Here is a 16,071-nt window from a genome sequence, read left to right as displayed (position 1 = left end):
TACGTTTCTTGCATTATATCAGGTTCGACCTTCAAAAATACTTCATTCGTTGTAAAGCACTTTGTGGTTGCAAACAGTGTTATCTAAATGCAAGTCCTTCCTTGGTTCAGAATATGTTCTCTACACCCGCCCGGCCCTATTGTATCCAAGACACACTAACCAATGAAAATAGATTCTGTCGACTCTCTCTGTTCCCCTCAACTTTCCCCTTGAAAGTTTCAATCAGATCTTCCATAAGCCTTCGAAGTTCCAGCCAACCTTAATTTGTGTAGTCCCTCATGGTAGGCAGATGTAACCAGTTTTTTCTCTGATAATCCCATAATCAACAGTATTCTATATAATAATTCATTTTGTTGGTTTATGTGAAAGATTAATATTGTCCAGGTCACTGGGGCAATCTCCAACTTCTGTGTTTGCATTGTGCCATGGAGTGTTTTATGTCCACCTGTATAGACGGAGTGAGGGTTAATTTAATCTTGTATCATCCGAAAGGGGAGCAATATTAAAAAACGTTGCTTTCAAGATAAGCTGTATATTTTAGAATCTTTCTGTAACCTACAGTATGATGTTTTCTGTTCAGATCTCTGTTGGCTGATGTTGAAGCACACTATCAGGATCCTACATTACCATACCCTAAAGATGATAACACGCTACTTTATGAAATCACAGCTTACATGGAAGCTGCTGGCATTCACAACCCTCTTAATAAGGTAGGAGCAATATATATTTTTTTCAGTCTGTAAATGACCATGTAACATACAACTTAAGCTGCATTATGGAAAGCTAGAATGATCACCATTCGTGATCAGTTCAGTTTCTAACCTCAGCACTTAACCTCTGTTTAAGAAAATACCCAGAGAATTGCAGATGCTGGAAATCAGAGACAAAAACAGAAATTGTTGAAAAATTTCAGCACGTGTGGCAGCATTTGTGGAGAGAATATTTCCGGTCCAGTGACCCTTCAGAATAGTTCTGAGTTGTCTCCGTTATTACTTAGCCTCTGTAGTCTAACCAGTACCAGTTGGGTTAATCAATGATACGCTCTGCTGCATGTGTGTTCCTAGAGCAGGCTTGCTTCTTTTGTACCTTTTATTGAAGTGTTTTAGAAATATTAGTCATTCTGGTTTCACTAATTGATTCACCCTGACATTATTTGTGCTTTTAAGTGTTTCTTTGCATATTACAAACAAATAGTTATATACATCTTTTCTTCATTTCAGTTTTTGGTATCATTCTGGCTCCATTCCATTCCCTAGCATTTTTTCCGATCATCCCCACCCTCCACATGTACTCCAGTGGGATATCTCCACCAATTAGTTATTCTTTGAACTATTCCTGGAGACTGTATACCAGAAAACCATTCAACTGTGGGATATTCAGGCCGAGCCACGGTATTATGCACACTCACTCGCTATCACCCTCCTCCTCTTTCTTAATACTTGTTCTTAATCATATTAACTTTTCTCCTTCCTTGGTAAGAGGATTTGGGGACCAGCTTTGACCCTTAGTTGTTGCTTCAGCTGGCGTTTGATTACTTGTAGACTGAAAGTTGAAACCTGGGATCTTCCTTGCCAGCACAGTTCAGTATCACAGCACTTTTACTTACCAACACCGATTGATCAGTTACATGATGGCCCAATCAGCATTGGTGATGAGATTAGTTCAAAAGCATTAATTGGTGCCACTATTCATCAAGACATGTTCAAAGATGTAGGTGATTAATAGTGTTCCAACAAAATTTGTGATGTAATCCTAACTCCTTTAACAATGAGAACTCTGTGGGAAGCTAGAGAAGTGATTGCTGGGCCTTTTGCTGAGATATTTGTATCATCGATAATCATAGGTGAGGTGCCAGAAGACTGGAGGTTGGCGAATGTGGTGCCACTGTTTAAGAAGGGCGGTAAAGACAAGCTAGGGAACTATAAACTGGTGAGCCTCACCTCAGTGGTGGGCAAGTTAGATTAGATTACTTACAGTATGGAAACAGGCCCTTCGGCCCAACAAGTCCACACTGACTCTCTGAAGAGCAAACCACCCAGACCCATTCACCTACATTTACCCCTTCACGTAACTCTATGGGCAATTTAGCATGGCCAATTCACCTAACCTGCACATTTTTGGACTGTGGGAGGCAACCAGAGCACCCGGAGGAAGCCCACACAGACACTGGGAGAATGTGCAAACTCCATACAGACAGTTGCCTGAGATGGGAATTGAACCCGGGTCCCTGGCGCTGTGAGGCAGCAGTGCAAACCACTGTGCCAACGTGCCGCCCACTTTGTTGGAGGGAATCCTGAGGGACAGGATACACATGTACTTGGAAAGGCAAGGACTGATTAGGGATAGTCAACATGGCTTTGTGCATGGGAAACCATATCTCACAAACTTGACTGAGTTTTTTGAAGAAGTAACAAAGAGGATTAATGAGGGCAGAGCAGTAGGTGTGATCTATATGGACTTCAGTAAGGTGTTTGACAAAGTTCCCCATGGTAGACTGATTAGCAAGGTTAGATCTCACGGAATACAGGGAGAATAGCCATTTGGATACAAAACTGGCTCAAAGGTAGAAGACAGAGGGTGGTGGTGGAGGGTTGCTTTTCGGACTGGAGGCCTGTGACCAGTGGAGTGCCACAAGGAGCAGTGCTGGGTCCTCTACTTTTTGTCATTTACATAAATGATTTGGATGCGAGCATAAGAGGTACAGTTAGTAAGTTTGCAGATGACACCGAAATTGGAGGTGGAGTGGACAGCGAAGAGGTTTACCTCCGATTACAACAGGATCTGGACCAGATATGCAAATGGGCTGAGAAGTGGCAGATGGAGTTTAATTCAGATAAATGCGAGGTGCTGCATTTTGGGAAAGCAAATCTTAACAGGACTTAGACATGTAATGATAGGGTTCTCGGGAGTGTTGCTGAACAGAGACCTTGGAGTGCAGGTTCATAGCTCTTTGAAAGTATGGAAAGAGGCCCTTTGGCCCAACAAGTCCACACCGACTCTCTGAAGAGCAAACCACCCAGACCCATTCACCTACATTTATCCCTTCACATAACTCTATGGGCAATTTAGCATGGCCATAGTCGCAGGTAGATAGGATAGTGAAGAAGGTGTTAGGTATGCTTTCCTTTATTGGTCAGAGTATTGAGTACAGGAGTTGGGAGGTCATGTTGCGGCTGTACAGGACATTGGTTTTGCCACTGTTGGAATATTGCATGCAATTCTGGTCTCCTTCCTATCGGAAAGATGTTGTGAAACCTGAAAGGGTTCAGAAAAGATTTACAAGGATGTTGCCAGGGTTGGAGGATCTAAGCTACAGGGAGAGGCTGAACAGGCTGGGGCTGTTTTTCCTGGAGTGTCGGAGGCTGAGGGGTGACCTTATAGAGGTTTACAAAATTATGAGGGGCATGGATAGGATAAATAGGCAAAGTCTTTTCCCTGGGGTTGGGGAGTCCAGAACTAGAAGGCATAGGTTTAGAGTGAGAGGGGAAAGATATAAAAGAGACCTACAGGGCAACTTTTTCACGCAGAGGGTGGTATGTGTGTGGAATGAGCTGCCAGAGGAAGTGGTGGAGGCTGGTACAATTGCAACATTGGAGAGGCATTTGGATGGATATACAAATAGGAAGGGTTTGGAGAGATATGGGCCGGGTGCTGGCCGTTGGGACAAGATTGAGTTGGGATATCTGGTCGGCATGGACAGGTTGGACCGAAGGGTCTATTTCCATGCTGTACATCTCTATGACTCTATGGCATACTCGAGATATCTTGGAGAAACCTGTGAATGCTGGAAATCCCTCATCAGAATTGGTAGAACATTATCAACCAGAAATGTCAACTCTCTCTTCAAGGGTAGTGCCTGACCTGAGGTTTTTCAAGTTTTGCTTTGTTCATGTTGTGAACTATCCCACATTGTGCCTGTCAAGATGCAGCTGAGTAATTTAATACATTTTTGTAGCCATTATCTGCATCAAGTATGACTGTTTCTTTTTAGATGAAGATTTAACCTACCACTGCTTTGTCCAAAGGTAACTGGAATAACATAACATGTCAAATCGCTACATCATTTATTGTTATGACCTCTTCCTGAGTTGTTGATTTTGGGCTGATTTATTTTGCTGATCGCACTAGTTCTTTCTTCCCCCCAGTATTCCCCCAAGTCCATTTGGAACAAGGTTGCAACTTAATCAGATTTATTTCATGTAGCAGCCTTGCAGTTCGCACATTTCAACAACACATCTTGAAGAGTGAAATGAATAGCTTATACATATTGCAGAACTAAACAACAGGGAATCTGTTAGTGTATGCTTGGGATGTGCATGATGCAGAGGAGACCCTTGCTGAAATATTTTAGAAATATCTGCCCTGATATGGGTTTGAAATTCCTTGTTCAACTACATCGTGCTACTAAGTCGGAGGCTGAGGGGTGACCTTATAGAGGGTTACAAAATTTTGAGGGGCATGGATAGGGTAAATAGGCAAAATCTTTTCCCTGGGGTCGGGGAGTCCAGAAGTAGAAGGCATAGGTTTAGGGTGAGAGGGGAAAGATATAAAAGAGACCTTTGGGGCAACTTTTTCACACAGAGGTTGGTACATGTATGGAATGAGCTGCCAGAGGAAGTGGTGGATGGACGCTAGTATAATTGCAACATCTAAAAGGCATTTGGATAGGTATATGAATAGGAAGGGTTTGGAGGGATATGGACCGGGTGCTGGCAGGTGGGACTAGATTGGGTTGCGATATCTGGTCGGCATGGACGGGTTGGACCGAAAGGTCTGTTTTCATGTTGTACATCTGACTCTTAAGTCCTCTCACTAAGAGTATTCATGACCTATTGGATTTTTATGATGCCTTTGAATCCCACCATAATTTTCCACTGTTGGATTTAAAATTTGAAACTTTGGCTGGTTGTGTACCATCAGGAACAGACCTGCAAAATCCTTCGTGGGGAAAGATGAGGGAGTCGAAGGGTGGGTCAGTAAATTTGCAGATGATACAAAGATAGATGGAGTTGTGGACAGTGAGGAGGGCTGTTGTCGGCTGCAGAGGGACTTAGATATGATGCAGAGCTGGGCTGAGGAGTGGCAGATGGAGTTCAACCCTGCCAAGTGTGAGGTTGTCCATTTTGGAAGAACAAATAAGAATGCGGAATACAGGGTTAATGGTAGGGTTCTTGGTCAGGTGGAGGAACAGAGGGATCTTGGGGTCTATGTACACAGATCTTTGAAGGTTGCCACTCAGGTGGATAGAGTTTGTAAGAAGGCCTATGGAGTATTATCGTTCATTAGCAGAGGGATTGAATTCAAGAGTCGTGAGGTGATGTTGCAGCTGTACAGGACTTTGGTTAGGCCACATTTGGAGTACTGTGTGCAGTTCTGGTCGCCTCACTTTAGGAAAGATGTGGAAGCTTTGGAGAGGGTGCAGAGAAGATTTACCAGGATGTTGCCTGGAATGGAGAGTAGGTCGTACGAGGATAGGTTGAGAGTTCTCTGCCTTTTCTCGTTGGAACGGCGAAGGATGAGGGGTGACTTGCTAGAGGTTTATAAGATGATCAGAGGAATAGATAGAGTAGACAGTCAGAAACTTTTTCCCCGGGTACAACAGAGTGTTACAAGGGGACATAAATTTAAGGTGAAGGGTGGAAGGTATAGGGGAGATGTCAGGGGTGGGTTCTTTACCCAGAGAGTGGTGGGGGCATGGAATGCGCTGCCCGAGGGAGTGGTAGAGTCAGATTCATTGGCGACCTTTAAGCGGCATTTGGATAGGTACATGGATGGGTGCTTAATCTAGGATAGAAGTTCGGCACAACATCGTGGGCCGAAGGGCCTGTTCTGTGCTGTATTGTTCTATGTTCTATGTTCTATCTATGTCAGTTGAGACCTAACGCTGTCCTCTGAATGAACTGTATTCTTACTAATTTTTTTAAATTATTTCTAGATCTACATTACCACAAAGAGACTGCCATATTTTCCAGTGGTGAATTTTCTGTTTCTGATTTCTCAGTTGCCAAAAGTGCAATATATTAAGAACCAAGGTAACACAACCTGTGAAATTGCTTCAGCTTTTATAATACTAACGATAGAGATATGACATCTGTGATTTGAACACTTTACACAAACAAGAAGCATATGTTTTTGATAACTTTTTTTTAAATTGTTGATCACTTGTCCCTCCTTTTAATGTATTTTAAAAGTAAACATATTTTGCTGTCTCCCTTCTATTCAATCTCAACGGGATCTGATGCTGCTATGTGTTTCAGGGGGAGGGTGGGTGATTGCATGGTTTAGTTTTCCTCCTGGATAATGGGAAATGCTCCATCAGAGGCTGGACTCAGAATTCTCGGTTCTTCTTTCTGAGAACGGATGTATTTGACATTTGAAGTTATGACCAATTTTATACCCTCCAAATGCTATAGCACAGAATGGGCCATGTCTATTGTCAGTGCTTAAACCCACATAAAATACCCTATCTAATGTCACTCACCTGCTTGCTGCATATACTATTCAAATTTTCCCTTTTTGAGCTGTAACTGGTCGTGTGCAAGTTAGATCCTTCATTCCAATCAGTTGAATCCTGTGAAGCAGCCCAAAGTGACGATCAAATTACCACAGGGAGACATGATTTTTTAATTCCGAACAACATTTGCATCGAGGTGTGGAGGCCTGAAAGAAGCACGAAGTCCAGAAATCATTCCACTAGAGTAGGTGCACAGTTCGCACACTGTAAAACTAAGAAAACAGAATTGAAGATCAACACAATATCCAAGAAATAAACTGTGAAAGACAGAGACACTTTGAATAGTTGTAGAGCGTCTTCAAAATCTCCTAAGAGCTTTCTGGCACTGTCTCATCCCAAATATCAAATATTTGCAACAAACAAAAGCAGAAAGTGCTGGAGAAGCTCACCAGGTCTGAAAGCAACTGTGGAAAGGAAAACAGAGTCAACATTTCAGGCCCAGTGACTCATCATCAGAATTGCAAATTCTTCAGTATTTTATAGAGTCAGAGTTGTACAGTCCAGAGACAGGACCTTTTGGCCCAAATTAGTCCATGCCGACCAAAAATATCCACCTATGCTAATACCATTTCCTTGCACTTGGCCCATATCCTTCTAAACCTTTCCTATGCAGGTATTTGTCTAAATGCCTTTTAAATGTTATTAATGTACCCACCTCAACAACTTCTGCCAGCAGCTCATTCCTTATGTGTACCACCCTCTGTGTTTAAAAAAGGTTCCCTTTTATTCTTGCCCTTCTAACCTCAAACTATGCCCTCTAGTCCGCGATTCCCCAACCTGGGAAAAAAACTGAGTGCATTTACCCTATCCATGCCTCTTATGATCTTATATACTTCCATAAGATTTCCCTTCAGTCTCCTACGCCCTAAAGAAAAAGGTCCTAGCTTTTCCAACCTGTCCCTATAACTCCTGGCAACATTCTTGCAAATTTCTTCTGCACTCTTTCAAGTTTAATAACATCCTTCCTATGGCCAGGTGTTCCAAAACTGAACTCCATGTGCTGCCTCACCAATGTCCTGTACAACTGCAACATAACTTGGCAACTTCGATAATCAGTGTCCTGACTGGTGAAAGCCTGTGTGCCAAAAGCAGCTTTCACTGCCCTGTCCACCTGTGACTCCACTTTCAAAGAATTGTGCACCTGAACTCCAAGGTCCCTCTGTTCCACTGCACTCCTTAAGGCTCTACCATTCGTTGTGAGACTCCTACCTTGATTTGACTTTTCAAAATGCAAGACCTCACAGTTATCAATATTAAACTCCATTTGCTATTTCTCTGCCCACTCAGCCTAGCTGTTCAAGGTCCTGCTGCAATTTCTGATAACGTTCCTCACTGTCCACAATACCACCTATTTTACTGTCATTAGATTAGATTACTTACAGTGTGGAAACAGGCCCTTCAGCCCAACAAGTCCACACCACCCCGCTGAAGCGCAACCCACCCATACCCCTACATCTACCCCTTACCTAACACTACGGACAATTTAGCATGGCCAATTCACCTGCCCTGCACATCTTTGGACTGTGGGAGGAAACCGGAGCACCCGGAGGAAACCCACGCAGACACTGGGAGAATGTGCAAACTCCACACAGTCAGTCGCCTGAGGCGGGAATTGAACCCGGGTCTCTGGCGCTGTGAGGCAGCAGTGCTAACCACTGTGCCACCGTGCCGCCCATCTGCAGACTTACTAGGCATGCCTTGTACAGTCTCATCCAAATTGTTGATTTAGATAACAAACAGCAGTGGGCCCAGCACTGACCCCTGAGGCACTCCACTCATCACAGGCCTCCAGTCCAACAAGCATCCTTCCACTATTACCCTCTGCTTCCTACCATCAAGCCAATTGTGTATTCAATTTGCCAACTCCCCTTGGATTCTTTGCGATTTTAAACTTCCAGAGCAGCCTACCATGTGGAATCCTATCATAGGCCTTACTGAAATCCGTATAGACTACACCCACGGTCCTGTCTTGTTAACCTTCCTGGTCACTTCATCAAAGAACTGTAACAAATTTGTGAGGCATGATCTCCCATGCACAAACGCACGCTGACTGCTCCTAATCAAACCCTGTCTTTCCAAATGCATGTATATCTTATCTCTCAGAATCTTCTCAAGTAACTTACCCACCACAGATGTTAGGCTTACTGGTCTATAGTTCCCTTGCTTTTCTTTGCAGCTGTAGAATAAGGGCTCAACATTTGCTACCTTTTAGTCTTCTGGAACTTCACCCATGGCCAACAATGATGCAAAAATATCAGCCAGTGCCCTCACAATTTCTTCTCGAGCCTTTAGCAGTGTTCTTGGGTATATCTGGTCAGGACTGGGAGATTTATCCATCTTTATACTTTCTAATATGTCCAACACCACCTCTACTGTGATATAGATTGTCCTCAAGATTTGACCACTAACTTCCCCAAGTTCCCAAGTCTCCATGTCTTTCCCCATGGTAAACATAGAGGAGAAATATTCATTGAGACCCTGCCCATCTCCTGCGGTTCGACACATACATGTCCACTTTGGTCCTTGAGGGGTCCTGTTTTCTCTGTAGGTATTCTTTTTCCCTTTTAATATACTTAAATAACCTCTTTGGATTCACCCTAATCTTAGGATAAGACCCTCTATATACTGCTTGATAAAACTTTCCTGAACACAGGAATTAACAAATTCCACCCAATTAAGCCCTGAACATGATGGCAGTCCTGGTCTTTGTTAGGAAAATTAAAATCCCCAACTCTGACAACCCAATTGCTTCAACAGGCCTCCTCAGTCTGTCTGCATATTTGTTCCTCTAATTCCTGTTGACTATTTGAGGACCTCTAGTACAACCCCAATAACGTTACCATCCTCTTCTTATTTTTTAGCTCCACCCACAAAGCCTCACCAGATGATTCTTCCATTATTTCATCTCTGACTACTGATGCGATAGTAGTCTTAATCAAAAATGTAACTCCCCCTTCCCTCTTTCCATCACCTGTATCCCACCTAAAGCACCTGTACCCTGACACATTAAGCTGCCAGTCCTGTCCCTCCCTTAGCCATGTTTCTGTAATGGTTGTAATATTCCAGTCCTACGTACCTATCCACATCCTGAGTTCGTCGGCCTTACCTGTTAGCCCATTTTGTTTTTGTTTGATTCAGATCTCCAGCATCAAGTATCTGTACCTTTTCTTGCAGATTTGCCAAAGATAAGAATTTGAAGTGTGAATTATAGAAACTACAATTGAAAACTGGCAATAAAAAACAATGTGTAAAGTGAGATTTTGTTCTATCCACTTCACACTTTAGTGCCATAACTAATGAGAAGATGGAGATGGGTACAGGCTCACAATTGCTTTTGTGCAATGTTTGATTCATTTATTTGCTTTTGGCTCTTGCCATCTTTGTGTCTTCTATTGCAAACATTTGATTGCTCTGCCATGTTGCATCATGATTCTTTTCCATGATGCTAAAAGAAGTGATTCGTGAACTAAGATTTTTCATTGTCCAGTGACCCTTGAGTTATCCAGTTGCCAAAATGCGGCAACAGAACTGTTGCAGGAGCAACTTGCTGTGTTCCTGTTTCAACAAAAATTCTTCTGTGTATGTTCCAAATGTCATATCTTAAGTGATTCCACTTTCAACAACAGATATGAACTATGTTACTGATGTCACAGCATCTAGATGTGGAACATATGAAATTAAAGCAGAAATAAAGCCACACACAAATAACAAGTAATTGTAACTGCTGAGTTTTGCTTGTGCGGCTGAACATTGAATGTGAGATTACTCTGTGTCTAATAGAGTGTGGGATTCTTGCTACTAATTGTAGTTAATTTCTGCATTTTGTGCAAATAAATCAACCATATTTGTTAAAGTGAATGTATAACATTTAATATCTCTCCCTCCCCTGCCCCACCAACTTTATATCAGAATTTCTAGGTGATGATCTGTTTGAGTCATCAACCTATGGGTAAATACTTCTGTTTCATATAATGAACTTGTGTTCTATTGTGATAGGGAAATTGACTGGAAAAGAGATATTGAAGTCTTGATGACTACAGTGTGTTATCTTTCTAAAATAATACATAATTATCATGGAAATTAAAAGTAATAAATTACATACAAATAAGATTGTAGTGATCTGAAGACATGCTGTGCAGGTCTGCATTAATTAATGTGGGAAACACACCAGTATTCTTGTAATGATTCCCTCAAAATTCATAACCACAGAAAGGAAAACTATTGACTGCCCATGTTTTATGAAATATGGAATTAAACTGAAGGGAAAAAAAAGTAGATGGTTCCCTTTGGTAATCATACACATCAACTACAAGGACCATTTGTTCTCAAAATGGAACATCAACAATCTATTCTCTCAGGGACGATCATTATAATGATTTTCTTTTTAATTTCTATTGCCACAAAGGTGATCAGCATGAACACTGTTAACTAACTAACTGGACAACATCTTGCAATCCTATATAAGAACAATATTGTCATGAGCTAAAAGTATTTCAATTTGTCTGTTCCCTCAGCTGGCAATGATGTGTAATTAAATTAAGGATTATTAACAGAGTGGCCAGTACTGAGAGGGGTAGTCATCAGGGAGAGGAAGCAACAGTGGGTGATGAGTTCCTGTTTTGCGACAGCTACCCTACCTCAGGCTCTGGTTCTGTTGTGTTATGGATGCAAAATGATGCCAACAGCACAACTTGCTGCTCAAGTGAGTTGGCTGGAGATGGGCCGTTTTAAAATAAAATGTATCACACGTTGTCTTTGGTTCCAGTATCTGTAAATAGTATTCAGTACATCTTGTATCTGAGAAGAAAATAAGAAACGTCTGTTTCAAGTTGCAAATAATTAACTCTAAAAGCATTAGGATAGTTTGATTGTTGCAATGTATTGTCTTCTGCATGCAGGCATGGTGTGTAAGAAGTCCACGGATCCCACAGATTGGCCACCTCTGGTTGTTGGACTTGTCACTCTGTTGAAGCAATTCCACTCACGTTACACAGAGCATTTTCTGGCCTTAATTGGCCAGTTTGTTCGCTCCATAGTGGAGCAATGCACTACTAGGTAAGGATCATTTGGGTTGGGCAAAGGCTGGTGCTGGCAGACTGATAAATTTTAATCAAACAGTTGAATGGCTAAAATTTCTGATTGTTCTTTGTTTCCTTAAAGGCAGGACAGTTGAGGCTTAAACAAAATACATTTTCAAGTATCAGCCTCAAGTTGACACTAATAGATTTTATTGCTATGATTTAAATGCGCAATAATTAACTCCAGGGTGTATTTTTTTTTCCTCTTCTGTTTATATAGTCAGAAAATCCCAGAAATGCCGGCTGATGCTGTGGCTGCCTTGATGTTCTTGGAGAATTATGTTTATTACACAAAATTACCCAGAAAGGTAGAGAAATGTTCCTTAATGTTAATATTACAATTCAACAGGAAGGAGTTATACTACACCAGGTTGAAATGATTGTCATTTAACTGTGGAATTCTAGAATGCAACTGGCATGGATAATTTCTTTTTGAGTCTGGTTTCCAGTGCAACAAAAAATGTGTTCCATGTTCAGAACTATCTTAGCTATCTAAAGGAAGGCAACAAATGATATGTAGGAAAACAATGAGGACTTGCTGACCAGGTTCTCCTTCCTGAATTGTTCTGGTAGGCTAAATTGATATTATGTACAGCAGTTCACATAAACAATTGATCAACATTTGTTGTACTTTCCTTGACAGGTTGTGGAAGCACATGTCCCTAGTTTCATCTTTGATGAGTTCAGAACAATTTTATAATGGTGTCTGAGACAAAGAAAGTAGTTTGCAATGATGTGAAGCAGCGTATGTACTAATACCTGTTAAATACTGGAATCCTTGGTTAAGCTGAATACGTCTGTCTCAACCAGAATGAAACATGAAAAGGATGAATTCAGAATTTTACTGAAAAAGAAAGCTGTGTGAATGCAAAGAAGAATTTACATTTTGCATTAACTCAGTAACATCAATGCTGAATCCCTTTTTTCCTCCAATCAAAAATATAGCTCAGTTATGTATAATCTAAATTTTGATTCAAGTAAATTGTAAAAAAAAAGTTACTTGAACTATTAAGAAACAAAATTTAATGACTAATGTATTGCATTTTGAGTGAGCCATAAATTATTAATTGTTTAAACCTTTGCAATTTGCATTTCTTTAAAAACTGGAACTTCAAGTTATGTCGAATGGATTGCCTTTGGAAGGATGATGGTTGCTCTTATAAAATGAAAACATTTTTACATTAGATATGAAGGCAATTTTTGACTGTACAGCTGACTATTAAAAGTTCTTTCTGATTATGCTGTGTGGTGTGCAACTTAGTGGTTTTCAAAGATGTATTATTGTGTAAGTTAAATATTGTCCTACAATGTTCAGTCACTGGGATTTCAGAGATTTTTTTAGCATTATTCATTTTTAATTTTCATCTTAGTAAATGGTAAAGTGAGCAGAAATCACAATGCTGGAAAACAAATGACAACCTTGAACTTAATATTGAGGTTTATTCCATGGTAAAGTTAATGTTATTTACAAAGCTGTTTTGGTAACTCATGATACTTCTACGTTCTACTATAGATTATGAACAGATAATATTTATTGGACCCTTTGTTAGAGAGAAGATTGTAGCACACCCATGCCATGTAACAAACTTGCTGCTTTTGATGTTTAAGTAGCAACTAGTACTGTTCCCTTTTTGAAGGATTTCTTACAAATTAAGTTTGAAAGTGGGAAGTTGTTGTTTTGTATTTAAAGGATAAAGGAAATGTCCAAAAAAAATCTTAAGGGATCCTCTACAAAGACTTGTTAAAGGAAACATCCTCAGTGTTTTGATATTTTAAATGGCAGGTCATTTATCCATTGTTTGTTTCAAGCTTCTGTTGGTGCTGAAACTACATAAAGATCAAATATTATATCTTGGGTGTGAAATTAGTTGTTGATATTCAAGAAATTCGATCATTTGTTGATCTGGCTGCAGATAATTGCCAGTTCTATTCTATAGCCAAGGACAAGTACCTGCAAGCTGTTCCTCTGAATTAGTAGCCAATCTACTAACCAAAAACACACTTGATGAAAGAGAAAAGATTACGTTTAAACTTGATCAGAATGGGATATGCCAGGTATATAGACAACAATGGTGTGGAGGACAGGAGGAAATATGAGTTGGTTAAAAAGGATGACAAAATGATTGGAAAAACCAAACAGGAATTACATAATTAAATTATCAAGGAATATTAACAGGATCAACAGGAACTTCAACAATTTTTTTAAAAACTGGAAATAAGGCTACTAAGTAATGAATGATAAACCTTACATAATGATAGGGAAATGGCAGAAATATTGAATAGCAATTTTTATCTCCATATTATGTGTGAATCAAACTGCATGAGTGTGACATTGTCTATTTTTGATCTCTTTTAATAAAATTTTAAGATCTAAAATAGGAGATTAACTTTGGAGCAGTGATTTTATCCTGTCAGTTGGATCCATTTTAACATATTAAAAGCAGTCCATTAAGAGATAGCAGGACAATATGTTCAGATAAGAAAATAGTGTCAGAGGACTGACAGACAATTGAGAGCAAGAACAAGTCCAGGTCATTATAGACACCTGAGCTTAATTCTGATAAGGTTCAATCTCTATTAAAAAAAAAGTCAACATAGGTTTCAAAAGGAAGATTAAGCTTGACTGATCTTAAAGGAAAAAAGAGTAACAAAAAAAACTTGCTGGAAGAGCTCAGCAGGTCTGGCAGCACCTGCGAAGAGAAATCAGAGTTACATTTCTGGTCTGGTGACCCTTCTTCAGAACTGGGACAAAGGTAATGTCAGTGCACACGTTAGTGAAAGGCCTTCAATAAGGTACTGTATAGAAAGTTCTAAATTCATGACTAAAGTTAGTATATAGAATTGGGCCTGGTTGCAGAATAGATACAAGCAACTTATAAAACAACAGCCATTATGGGCAACTGCTCAAACTGGTAAACACGGGAAGTGGAGTTTAACAAGGATCAGCTGAGATGACTGCAGTTCAAATTGCCATTATATTGCCAGTTTGGGCTTCGAAACCTAATATGGTGAATTGATAACAGCATCACGTGAGTAGTAATGAGTAATTGGAGGAAAAGACTCCATGAACATCATCTCAATCATGGAGCGATGATATCCCTGCTCTCTGTTAAGGCTTCTGCTCTAGCCAAACTGTACAAGTGCACTCATAGAATCCCTGCAGTGCAGGGGCACTTCATTCGGCCCATTGAGTCCACATCAACCCTCTGAAGTGTAACCCATCCCTGTATCTCTACATTTCCCATGCTGAATCTACCTAGCCTGCATGTCCCTGGACACTATGAGCAATTTAGCATAGCCCATCCACCTAACCTGCATAGCTTTGGACTGAGAAAGGAAATTGGATCAGGTGGAGAAAACCCATGCAGAGACAGGGGGAATGTGCGAACTCCACACAGGCAGTCACCTGAGGCTGGAATTGAAGCCGGGTCTCTGATGCTATGAGACAGCAGTGCTAACCACTGAGCGATAATGCTGACTGGATGATTTGAATTTGATCCCAAGAGATTAATGGTATCCATTCCTGTAGTTTATCTATGTGCTTTGCTTTGAGAATTTTTTTTAAAGTTCATCTCTATCAACTGTAGCTCTAGATTCTCTGACAAGAGGAAACATCCTTTCCATATCCAGCCAGTCAATTCCCCTCTGGATCTTGGATGTTTCAATTAAGTCACTCTGACTCGTTTAAATTCGAGGAAACATGCCTTGCACGTCTCGTCTTTCCTTATGAGACAATCCTCTCATTCTAGGTCCTAGCTCAGCAAATCTTCTCAGAACTGCTTCCAAAGCATTAACTTCCTTCTGCAAGTACGGTGACCAGCACTGTACGCAATGCTTCTGATATAGTCTCATCAATGTCCTGTTTAACTGAAGCATAACCTCTCTTCATGAAATTAACCTTGCAATAAACTTTCTATTAGCTTTCCTGAGGGCTTGCTGTACCTGCATATTTCATTTACTCATTTACCCAGATCTCTCTATCTCAGATCTGCAACATCTCACCATTTAGATACTACTATTCATTCATCCTGTCAAAATGAAAAATTTCTCACTTCCTATCCATATTTCTTTGCGTTCTCCTCATTTCCTCTTCACAACTCACTTTTCTACCTTTCTTTGTGTCATCAGCAAACCTAGCTATAATACAGTTGATCCATTCATCCAAATTGTTTGTATAAATTGTAGAGTTGAGGTCCTACCCCTGACTCCTGTGGCTTTTCACTCAAGACATCTGTCAGCCTGAAAAATGATCCCATTAGTCCGACTCTCTGCTTCCTGCTAGCAACCCAATCTCTATCTATGCCAATCTGTTATCCTCAACACACTGAGCTTTGTTTTCCACAATCACCTTTGACATGGCATCTTATCAAATACCTGCATGAAATCTATACATCCACAGGTTTTGATGAAGTGCCACAGAACAGGTTTCTCAGTAAAATTGAAGGTTATGGAATAAAACAGGTAATGGCAGTATGGATA

At 40.5% G+C, this 16,071-nt stretch overlaps 1 protein-coding gene across 1 annotated transcript in view; it reads left to right on the top strand.

The window, feature by feature from the left end:
- Nucleotides 1-12,831, top strand: part of washc5 (WASH complex subunit 5) — a 64,208-nt gene extending 51,377 nt beyond the window's left edge. The window contains exons 24-28 of the mRNA XM_072570784.1: nt 581-710; nt 5,936-6,032; nt 11,413-11,569; nt 11,813-11,900; nt 12,236-12,831. Of these exons, the coding sequence (XP_072426885.1) occupies nt 581-710; nt 5,936-6,032; nt 11,413-11,569; nt 11,813-11,900; nt 12,236-12,292 (529 nt within the window). The 3' untranslated portion in view covers nt 12,293-12,831. The remainder of the gene's footprint in view (nt 1-580; nt 711-5,935; nt 6,033-11,412; nt 11,570-11,812; nt 11,901-12,235) is intronic.
- Nucleotides 12,832-16,071: the final 3,240 nt, after the last annotated feature.

The sequence above is a fragment of the Chiloscyllium punctatum genome, chromosome 5 (assembly GCF_047496795.1).
Source record: "Chiloscyllium punctatum isolate Juve2018m chromosome 5, sChiPun1.3, whole genome shotgun sequence".
In the NCBI taxonomy this organism is placed as follows: domain Eukaryota; kingdom Metazoa; phylum Chordata; class Chondrichthyes; order Orectolobiformes; family Hemiscylliidae; genus Chiloscyllium; species Chiloscyllium punctatum.
The sequence above is the reverse complement of the archived record's forward strand: the minus strand, read 5'-3'. Positions and strand labels throughout refer to the sequence as shown.